General features: G+C 42.2%; 1 protein-coding gene across 1 annotated transcript in view; it reads right to left on the bottom strand.

Moving 5' to 3' along the window:
* raver2 (ribonucleoprotein, PTB-binding 2) overlaps window positions 1-11,910 on the bottom strand; it is a 48,152-nt gene that overhangs the window by 1,805 nt on the left and 34,437 nt on the right. The window contains exons 7-15 of the mRNA XM_052073386.1: window positions 11,475-11,557; window positions 11,149-11,247; window positions 8,686-8,797; window positions 6,734-7,068; window positions 4,653-4,761; window positions 4,353-4,534; window positions 3,970-4,059; window positions 3,103-3,201; window positions 1,759-1,977 (exon numbers count right to left, since the gene is read on the bottom strand). Of these exons, the coding sequence (XP_051929346.1) occupies window positions 1,759-1,977; window positions 3,103-3,201; window positions 3,970-4,059; window positions 4,353-4,534; window positions 4,653-4,761; window positions 6,734-7,068; window positions 8,686-8,797; window positions 11,149-11,247; window positions 11,475-11,557 (1,328 nt within the window). The remainder of the gene's footprint in view (window positions 1-1,758; window positions 1,978-3,102; window positions 3,202-3,969; window positions 4,060-4,352; window positions 4,535-4,652; window positions 4,762-6,733; window positions 7,069-8,685; window positions 8,798-11,148; window positions 11,248-11,474; window positions 11,558-11,910) is intronic.

Raw genomic sequence — 11,910 nt, 5'->3', positions numbered from 1 at the left:
CAATTCCAGGGACGGTTGGATGTTGTGGTAAACGTAAATAAAAACAGAACACAATGATGATATTCATCCTATATTTATTTGGACACAATACAGAGTCAAAATATTTAACGTTGAAACTGATAAAATTCCAAGTTAACATTTGATCAGTTTGAACATGAAAGATCTTGTCTTTGTGGTGTGTCCAATCAAATCTAGGTTAAACATGATTTGCAAATCATTGTATTCTGTTTATATCGATGTTTAACACAACATCTCAACTTCATTGGAATTGGGTTTGTCGACTGTACGTCTCTCCTGCGCTTCCATTGGCTGGCAATCAAGTCAGCTGTGTTCAGTTCCACAACGGCCAAACACCCATTTCTAACTATGTGCGTCTTGGAAAATGCCAAACTAAAGAGAATGCCAAATTAAAATGCACTGTAGTCTAGACCAAAGGTGTCAAACTCATTTTTATCGCATGCCACATTATAATTAACTATTCCCTAAGGGCCGTGATGACTGAAACTAGATAAAGAAGTCAGGAATAAAGTTTTCTTCAATTATTAAGTTACTGTAATGGGAGGGAGGGGGCAGGGACAAGAAAATGCTGACAATATGTCACTAATTTATTACATATGAAATTTTGGGACAGATTTTACCAGTCATAATGGAAGTTGTCATCTTTGGTTTACCGGTACTTTTGCGGGCCACTTAAAATGATGTGGCGGGCCACATCTGGCCCCCGGACCTTGTTTTTTGATTCATAATATTAACACCCACACACTCCCTTTTACTGCAAATGAATATCAGTTATCGGTCTCGTGACTACTAATAATTGGTATCTGCCCTGAAAAAAACTCATATCAGTCGATCTCTCTTAAATGGCTCCTCGGTGACTGGGCCCTGCGGGGTGGATGAGATCTGCCCAGAGTCTCTGGATGTTGTGGGGCTGTCCTGGTTGACAGGCCTCTGAAACATTGTGTGGACGGTGGATCAGCGTCTCTGGACTGGCAGAGCAAGGTCTTCCTGGTAATGTCTATTAGAGGGCGGTGGAGAGGAGGATCCATCAAGAAGTTGAAATCTCAGATTCACGGGGAGCAATATGGCTCTGGGCTCATTGTTCCTTGGGGAGTTCTGTTGGGGGGGTCACTCCCCTTGGTACAGGCTCATTCTACAACCAGGATATGACCATAAAAAAGGAAATAAATTGCCAGAATCCCAAGTTTAGAATCTGAGTACCGGTAATTTATTTTTAAAGCAAACCCCCGTGACAGTACAGCATAGCTGAAATAAAAGATTGCACTGGTTGTCCATTCCATGGTTTTGTGACAAAGGTCAAAATCGCCAATTGTTTTTTTTTTCCCCCATCGACACCAAATAATATTGTTCACTCATATAAATGCAGCAGCAGGGCAAACCCAGCAGCCGCTCGCCACAAGATGAAATATTTCATCCGAGTAAAGCTCTAGTGTCGAGCACTGGAAGAATGTGGGGAAACAAACAAACAAACATGTTTCTTTCCAGTATGCTCTCTTCTTCCTCTGCACGCGCTCCTCAAAGTGAGAAGAGCCATGGGCCTTAATCCAGATGAATTTGTACCATGACACATTGAATATTTTGGCAAATTGAATGTGTCAAAACTAAAGGGACATGATTGTTTATTTTAGGAAGTCGACCTCTATTTCACTACCCGTTTAAGGGACAAGAAAGGGGAATCCCAGAGTTGAGTCCCACAAGAGCTTTCAATCAAAGAAGCTGCCCTTTTACTTTTCTACTCACATAGTAGTAGGCATTCCAGTCTGTGGCGGCAGCTTGCGCATGTGTGACGGCATTTGGCGTGGCTGCTATTGGGTGCGGCGCTCCAAGGAAACCGGGCATCAGAGGCAGTGTGCTGTAGGCCGGCAGCATGGCAGTAGTTGGGAGGACAGCGGAGGGAGGAGCCACGCCATTGTTGACGGGATGCAGAGCCACGCCGAGAGGCTTACACATATCCATTTCCTGTTTAAAAACAACACTCAGTGTATCCCACCGATGCTCAAAAGAATACTTAATTATTCTATTATCTTCTCTACTTTAGGGCCCTATTTTGGAAGACAGACTCCCATGCGGTTGTCAGATAAAACAGGCGAAATTTCATTTTAGTCATGGGGCAAGTGTAGTCAACCATGTTTGGGACTGTGATGCATGGACCGCCATGCATCTGACAATTTGCTCACAGAAAATCGACTGTGCTTGGCATAAAAAAATCAACAGCATGTTAGAGCACTTTCTATTAAACTCCCTTAACATCTTTTCTGCTTATGTGGTGGTTAAAAGTAAATTACATGTTAGACTACCCAAAACCAGGTCTAAATTTTGGTGTATTTGATCAAGACCCAGGCAGACAGATTCGATGCTCCGCAAATGTGTATGGTCAGGGATGAGATCCTGCCCCAAGTGGAGGAGTTCAGGTATCTTGGGGTCTTGTTCATGAAGTGGAGAGGGAGATCAACAAGCGGATTGGTGCAGTGTCTGCAGTGAGGCTGAATCGGTCTGTTGTGGTGAAGAAGAAGATGAGCCGAAAGGGCAAGCGTTCGATTTTCCGGTTGAACTACGTTTCTACCTTTCACCTACGGTCATGAGAGCCGTGAGTCATGACCCAAAGAACAAGCGGACAAAATGAGTTTTCTCCACAGGGTGTCCAGGCTCTCCCTGAGTAATAGGATGAGAAGAGTCGAGCCACTTCTCCATGTTGAGAGGAGCCAGATGAGGTGACTCGAGCAGCTGATTATGATATGGTTGAGGTGTTCCGGGCACTCCCCACCAGCAGGAGACCCAGGGAAAGACCCAGGACACTCTGGAGAGACTATGCCTGCTGAGGAACGCCTTGCAATAACCCTGGAAGAGCTGGACCAACTCACTGGAAAGAGAAGTCTGGCCTTCCCAGCGAAAGCTGTTGCGCTTGTGACCCGACATCGGATTAGCGGAAATGGTGGGAAGAATAAGGAAAATGTGTTGTGGTTATAGTTTGAAATGATGGAGTCCATCAGCGAAAGTACATTACAAAACATAAGGCGTAGAAAAACCTAACCCTTGGCAGCAGCATTTACCTAATTTTGGATGGGTTGGTGCATGTGCGAGTACCTTGCTGGCATAGGCCTGAGTAGCTGTAGACTGGGAGTAATACTGAGAGACCGTCTGCATGTAGGAATTGTAATCACTATACGAGGAAACCGGCGGAACCTAGAACACAAAAAGGCCTTCTCAGATTCCATGTTATGCCAAATCTGCGCATCCATCACGTAACCCGATTGTGTGTTCATTGTCCTGCTTTTTCAACACAGTGAAGGAAATAGTGTGAGAACCCTTTGAAATGTCTTCAAGTTCTGCATTGATTGGTTTTAAAGATGCGGTGTGATGATCCTGTTAATCACAACAATAAACAAACAAGTCAGTCTGCTTGAACTAACACACAAACAATCGAAAATCTGCCTTAGTTTTTTTTTTAGAGGATCGCAAACTGCCATTGAATCCACCATACACGATAACAAGAAAAATAGGAAAATACGGCCCATTCAAAGTCCTGACCAGACCTGATTGAGATGACGTGGCTTAACCTGAAGAAAGTAATTCCGTTTTGTAAAGAGGAATGATCCAAGGTTCATCCTTAGCGCCATGTATGTCTGATCGGCAAGATTGGAGGTTATCGCTGCCATCGGAGGGTAAACCAGTTCATAAATAGTGCACTTCATTTTTCGTCCCTTTCCTGTAAAGGTCATAAAACGTGATAGTTTGTGTGGTAGTATTTGAAACAGACTGTTTATAGTTGTGACTTAGATAAAAATCAGGCGACATTTTATGACCATTTTTTTTGCAGCGATTTAAGAAATTCCAAAGGGTTCACATACTCAGCCCGCACCCCCCCCCCCCCACCCCCACCACTGTACAGACTAAACTGTCGTTTTAATTAATTATACAGCAAAACAAATCCAAAACAAGTGTGTGTATTACCTGTGTGTGATCCTTGGTGTAGTCGGTGGCTGTGTTGACCTGTGGAGTTGCAGAGTTGTAGCCTTGTCCCGTTTGGTAGTGCTGGTACCACTTTTGAGAACAGGAGCAGAGTGACATAAGAAAAATAATAATAAACCAGGTAAAAGGATGATATGAAGGAACATCTATGAACATAAAGATAACCCTGGAAGGAACATAGGAAGACTGAAAACTAAGAAAAAACTCAACATGAATGAAGGAAAGCAGGGGAAACAAAAGACAGGCCAAGTAAACAAGGAAACAATATGATGGAACAGTAACGAATGACGTAAATAATGACAAAGTGTGGAAGAAAGAAATATCAGAATCTAAGATCTTTCCACATTGTGTTCATTGTACACTACCTGTGTGTAGGCCTGGTTATAGTGGCTGTAGTCAGAGGAAGTGTCAGTATTGTATGAGGAAGTGGTGGGAGCAGCTGGATTTTGGGAGTAGGAGGCGCCACCTTGTGAGACAACCGGGGTCGCTGAGCTGCCATATATAGCCGACGCAGGCTGCCCTGCTTGGGCTTTAGCGCCTAGTGACCCTGGAGAAAGGTAGAGGCACAGTGGCTGAGACCCAATCGGTCTATCAAAGAAGAGCGACTACCATCGTGGCAGAGCTGAGTCTGCAAAATGATTTGGTTTGTGTGCCAGTCTGAGTACCTTGGAGAACAACCCCTGGCATGACACTGGCTAGATTCAGGTACGGATTTGAGGGCAGTCTTACATCTTTGGGGGGCTCTCCCAGCAGAGAATTTTGACCGATGTTTACCTAGAGAAGAAATTTGACATTGAATGTGAGTTGAATCACTAGCGTGTGCATCGAAGCAGAAGGGGCTAATCCCGCTCTTTACTTTTCTGAAGAAATGTATTTAACCTCAACCGCACCACATGCTGATGTTCACGCAAAGTCACAATGACTGAATTGATTGTGCTTCAGAAAGCTTCTGGACCTGAGAGGATTGGGCTCCCTGTTAATTACATCTTCCTTTTATTAAAAAAAAAAACTTGGGGAGACAGCCCTGGGATTCAGGATTTGCTTCCCTTCAGAACTTGGGCACCATGATTATTTCAATCAATCACAATGAAAGAGCATATTAGAGTTTCATTTCAAGATGTAGGACAGCAGAGATGGCGGACATAGAGGCCTGCAGGGGAAAGGTTTTGGTGTTGGTGCCGCGATACGGGCCAACAGACAAATGGGATGAAACTCTTATAAGTCATTATGAAAACACTGTAATGGTTTCATTTCATAAAGGACGAGATACTCAAGCTGTTCATCACACACTGCCACAATGTACCTATTCAAAGGAAATAAGAATTGGTAAATATACAACATGCAAAAGAGAAAATGTATAAAAGAGTAAAGCTGGACAACAAATGCAAACAATGGAAAGCATCGGATATATATTTATCGCATTTTCCCCACTATAAGGCGCACCTAAAAGCATTCAATTTTCTCAAAATGTTATATATGGATCAATATTCTGATTTCTTGGATGTAATATTTTAAATGTTATGTATAGCGCTTTGGTTTAGCTGCAGCGGTTGTGAAAGCTGTATTGTATTGTATTGCATTCCCTTTAGCGTAGCTCCATCTAGTGCGGGGGTCGACAACCCGTCCCTCCAGAGCCGCGTGCGGCTCTTCATCGCCGCCCTAGTGGCTCACTGGAGCTTCTTCAAAAATGTTTGCAAATGGAAAAAAATGGGGGAGGAAAATATATTTTTTGTTTTAATATGGTTTCTGTGGGAGGATAAACATGACAAACATTCTTAACATTTTCCAATGCTGTAAAAATAAGTAGAATAAATAATTACATTTAAACATTTCTGTCAATGAGGATTTGCGTCACAGCCTGCGACACACATTTCTATTACCAGGACGGGATGCCAGGCAGCTGGCTGTTGTTAAAAAAAAAAAAAAATAAATAAAATTTTAAAAACGGCGTTTCATGCACAATTCACCGAGGGTTCTGGCGAAGAATGGGAATCTAGAGGTCCCAGAGAAGTATTTTGAAACGGTACTCGTGAGCTCCGTTCGTTAACACGCTACAAAAGTGCATCCCATGCCTCAATGATTTTAGGGGCCGTTATGGCTGATGCTCCTTATGGCACGTGCGTATGCGGGCGTATGCAGTAACGCGTCGATCGCGGGAGGTTGGTTGATCGAAAAGTAGATCTTCAGTCAAAAAAAGTTTCGGCACCCCTGCTCTACAGGATGCACTGCAGGGAAAAATAAAACTTTTAATCATCAAGGATCATCGTGTTGTGTCGATAGTAGGCTAATATAGCTAAGATCGATACATAAAGCATATGTTGCCTTCATTATAAGACTATTAAATTTTTGCGGCGCCAACGATTTTTTGGGTCCAATATGGCTCTTTCAACGTTTTGGATTGCGTAACTGCTATTCTCATTATTGTAGATTCTGTTCTATGCACCTTATAATGTGGTGCGCCCTATATATGAACTTTAAGTAATCCACTAATAATTGGTCCACAAACCAGATAGTCTGATTGAATTCTTTAAGCAGCAGATCTACATCTTCCTGGTTGATCATGTGGTTAAGTGACAAGTGGTTTAGTGAAATAAAATTGAGATAATTATCAAATAGTTAATATAGTCGTGTTTTTCTATGTTCGGAACGTTTGCATAAATTTCGAACAAGACAAGACATCACAGAGTGGCTGAGTGAGGCCCGGAAAATACTGTAGTACAAGGAGTGTTGTGTTGGATGTGCTAACCATGTTAGTCGGCGGGGAGCCATCTGAACTGCTGTGATGCCCAGTGGATGTAAAAACTCCTCCTTGGGGTTTTGGTGGAGCTGCACATAGGACTGAGTTATTACTTCCCAAGGAGTAGTTCTGTCCCTGCATCACACCCTCTGGCGGGACAGCCTGCCTATCACCACAGCTGGAGGAGGAGGAAGATGAGGAGGTGGCAGTGGGAGTGCAGATGGACTGGATGCTGCTTTGTTCTCCTCCATCAGGTCGGGACTGGAAGTAGGGCATCCCCCCGGTTGCTGACACCACCACTGTGCCATTGCAGGGTGACGCTGACAGAGGCTCGTGGCAAAATTCTGTCAGTGAAAGAGACAAAGGGAAATAACACACCGCAAAAGAAAAAGTGAGAGAATGGAAGTCTTACTAATCGTGCAACGAGGAAAGTCCATCAGTGCATCTGTCGCCTGAAGCTCAGCTGTCTCTACACAGCCTCGACTACTCATAGGAGACTGGGTTTCCATCTCAAACAGAATCAACCAGCATTTTTTTCGCTAGCGGTAGCAGTATGCTCTCATGCCCAATACTCATAACTCAGTATGCAAACTAATGTAAAGAGAACAGAGAGGCTCAGAAAAAGTACACATCGGGCAGCCAAGCATAATACCATAAAACACTACAACGATGTGACGTTCCACATCCTATACAATTTGTAAATTCAGATGGCAAGTCAATTCAGTCTCTTGCATGGTTGCAAGCCCAGCCACCAGGCATTCGCCAGTGAACCCCACCCTCAGACCTGGCTCCAGAGGGGGGCCTGGTGACATGCGTCTGAGCAAGGGAAAATGTGGTCCAATAATTGTACTCACCATAAGGGGGGTCTCTGAGCCATGCTTTGTCTCGTCCCTCACCTAGGACCTGTTTGCCATGGGTGACCCTGCCAGGGGCATAAAGCCCCATACAACTTAGCTGCTAGTATGATTGGGACAGGCAGAGCCCTCTACCACGGTAAAGTTACGACTCATGGAGAGGGCAGCATCAAACTTGCGTTTACATTAACCTCCAGTATCCCTCGCCGTACACTGTCGAACAGCATAACACACAGTGTTCTTCTATCCATCTTCTGAATAGCTTATCCTTTTAGACCAATGAGTTAAGATAAAGTAAAATTGCACATCACGAGGCCTACTCTAAAGTTCATATCGGGGACGATATGTATCGCCCACCCCTAATTGACACTGACTGTAAATTACAATGATCGTATTTTCCACACTAAAAGACTCACTGGATTATGAGGAGCACCTTCAATGAATGACCTATTTTGTAATTTTTTTTCATATATTGGACGCAGCGCATTATAAGACACAATCTACAATGCATCCACTAGATGAAGCTACGCTCAAGGAAATGCTACACTACACTACACTACACTACACTACACTACACCCTGATTTATATAGCGACGATCAGATGTCAGTAAAACTTAATAAAGCAGCGACACGGTTCACTTAACCAACAGCAAGTTATAATATCGACTCGTTAACGTTGAACTCTCTTGCCACTGCTCTATTTCCGTGTTCAACTGCGAAACCGATCGCCTTAAGTTTGAACTCTGCGTTGTAAGCATGCCTCCAGCAAGGAGACATTTGGGGTTGACATATTACCGTAATGACCATACACAAGGCGCATCGGATTTTAAGGTGCGCTGTGAGCTTTTAAGAATATGGAAACCCAAATTAACACCGGAACCTCACAGGAATACAAATGACTGGAATATAACCAAAATAATTAAACTGAGCACTAACTTGTAACTGTTAAAGTCTACACAATGGTCAATTAACACGGACATGAAATTCAGAAAAATAAAACCAATAAAAGTTGTATTAACAAAAACACAAAAGACGAATTACTACAACATGTTTTCAACTGTTTGTAGTTATTACACTTCAACTTTACATTACAGGTAGTCTACTGACCAGAGGGAGAGTCTCCCAGGAGGCCTTTTCCAACTGCTACGAGGCCTGGAGCCCGCAGAGGTAAAGTTTTCTGCATTAGCAACCTCGATGGATCTCCTAGCAGACTGGGGGCCTTAAGGAGATGGAAGGAAAAACTGATAAGAAAAACGATAGCTGAAATTCTAGATGCACTGCTGTTTTTCTTCTACAACTTTTTATTATATTTATACTCTCATTCTCCAGCGGGATTGGCAATAGGAATATACACTTGGTAATGTGGTTTCATTCTGATTATAATACAAGCCTCTGTGTAAACGTGAGGATGTGTTTAATGCATATAGGACGTTTGCGAAAAGCTGCTTTTCCTTGGGGAAAATAACATTTCCCCCTACTTTCGGACATTTTACAGACCCTAACTGAATCTTAATTTGTTTGTGCATTTTCTGAAATGTCTATTTGACGCAATTTCCTATTTTTGAATAACAAATAGATAATAAAAAAGAGATGGAAATATTTATCTGATTAATCAATTTAATAAAATCAACCCATTAATTATTTTTTCAAGAAAAATCTGTATTTGTAGCTCTAAAATTTATCTACCTTTAGAGCAGCGCCCATTCCTTTTTTTTCCAAATTTTGCTGCTGAAAATTGCTGATTTCTCCATTGTGAGACAAATAAAAGTTTTCTCATCTTATCTTAGTTTTCTTATCTTACACCAACTACACGTGATTGAGATTGTTACTGGCGGATCACACTCATGGAGGACGGGCTTCGGTAGCATCACACCCTGATCGTAACATACTTGTAATTCATCTGTTCCGTATATCCTGTAGTTCCAAAATAGTCAACTTTTCTATCCTCGAGGTTCCAACAGTGTGCACCATAAAAATGTGAAACGTTTTGTATGAAATACCATGGGCACAACATTGGTATAAATAACATTTACCGATGCATGCTAACATATGATTAACTAATAATCAGATCACTCTTTTTCATCCTTATCTCTGTACTCTCAGATACATCACGTATCCAAATAGCTACCCCAATGTAACTGGATGGGGTAACTCTATGCCGAAGGTGGGTTACTTAGACCCCGTATAGTTGCGATCTGCGCCGTTGTGGGAGTGATCTCAGCTAACTTCAATCATGGGCAATCAAAGCAGTTCCTCTCTTTCCTTTTAAATGTGGTACACAAATTGTGCAATCACAGTGTCACCATGGCGGTGTGCTGAGGTGGTTTATGACATGCGCAGAGCAGGCACATTGGGTTCCACAACATCTGCGCAGATAAGTGGGACACTCCACCACATAGCCTGAGCTGGGCATTGGGATGATTTCAAAACTATATTATTATTATTATTAATAGTAGTAGTAGTAGGAGGAATAATAATAATCATCATAATGCATTCACTGAATTGAGTTATTCTATGATTCAATGGTTCTAATGCCTCCTTTTCTCCTATTTATGAATGACGCATTATCATTTATTGAGTACAACTCCCATGTAGGACTATCACTAACCAATCTTTTAAGAATTAATTATCCTATCAATTAGTCAGTTATCACTCCCCCAACCCGAGAGTTGACGTTTTTCCCAGGAAAATGTCTGAGAGTACTAAGCACGGCACTATAAATGACACTTTACATTGCTTAAGGTGTTGTCGTATCACAACACACACGTCAAAGAACACAACATTTATGTGTACGTGTGCTGTTTCAAAATGGTTCTCCTGGTGATCCAGATTCCCATTCTTTGCCAATGCCATCGGTGAATTGTGGATGAAACAAGTTTTGAATGAGAATATATATATATCCATCCATCCATTTTCCGAACCGCTTGATCCTCACCAGGGTCGCGGGGGTGCTGGAGCCTATCCCAGCCGTCTTCGGGCAGTAGGCAGGGGACACCCTGGATCAGTTGCCAGCCAATCGCAGGGCACACAGAGACGAACAAATATATATATATATATATATATATATATATACTGTATATATAAAGATATATCCCAACAATTACCCATAACTATGTTCTTCTATCAGAAAAAGACACTAAAGCAGATCTGCGTCAGGATGAAGAGGCAAAGTCAGAGGGACTGTGAGTCACAAGGTGTCCAACCTCGTATTAACTATTAAAATGACATTTTGACAGTATTTCAAAAAATGATTGTTATTTATAAGACAATGTTTCGATTTTAATTGCCTTTTTTTATTCTGTAGTGCAGTATTGCATTGTGTAATATTTGTCAAAAATAAACCTGACTACTTCACGGATTTCGGCTATCAGGGTTGTTTTTTTTACCGTAACCCCCTGCGATAAACAATGGTTCGCTGCATACAGTAAAACCTTGAAAACATAAGGCAAAGAGAACAACTCGCGTTGAGATAGTGATGAGATTTGAAAAAAAAAAAGTCTCTTATTCGCTTGAGTGACTCTCTGTGCACGCACACACTCACGTACACCCTCACACACACATGCATCTTACACTGCTGATGCACTTGTCTTTAATGTGTAATAACTGCTGTTGAGCAAGCTGTATGTGCAGGAGGTTCTGAAGAATGAGTCCATTACCAAGCATGGCATTCTGCAAGGAAAAAGTAAATCCCTGTATTTTAAAATACAGTATGACCACACACACAAACAGGGATGCACAAGCATGCACCCACAAGCACACACACACACACACACACACACACACACACACACACACACACACACACACACACGAACACACACACACACACACACACGCACACACGCACACACAAACACGCACACTAACGCATGCGCATAGGTTGATGCGGTTGTAACCTGATGAGCTTTTCCAAGTGTCAGAAGCGCTGCGGTGAGCGGCGGCCTGAGGAACGGCAAGTTCACGCGGCGGCCATACTTCCCTGAAAATAATAATAATAATAATAATAATAATAATAATAATACATTTTATTTGTGGTCTGTTTTGAAAAACATCAAAACATCAAAACAGACTTTCAACCTTGAGCTGCTATTGGACACTATGGTATGCTGTGACGAGGTCAATCAGAAATGAGCATTCGTATGTTGTATCTTGATGTCATTCGAATATACAGGTGGAAGTGTTAATTGGCTTAATGAAAAGTGGAGTATTTTTATGAATAGAATCTCCTGAATGCCGATTGTTTCCGGGTAAGAGACATAGAGCACTTTCCTCCAATCAAGTGTCACCATGTGACTTGCATATTGTCGCTGTCCTATGAAAAACACGTTAATG

This window comes from Hippocampus zosterae, chromosome 8 (genome assembly GCF_025434085.1).
Source record: "Hippocampus zosterae strain Florida chromosome 8, ASM2543408v3, whole genome shotgun sequence".
Classification (NCBI taxonomy): Eukaryota; Metazoa; Chordata; class Actinopteri; order Syngnathiformes; family Syngnathidae; genus Hippocampus; species Hippocampus zosterae.
The sequence above is the reverse complement of the archived record's forward strand: the minus strand, read 5'-3'. Positions and strand labels throughout refer to the sequence as shown.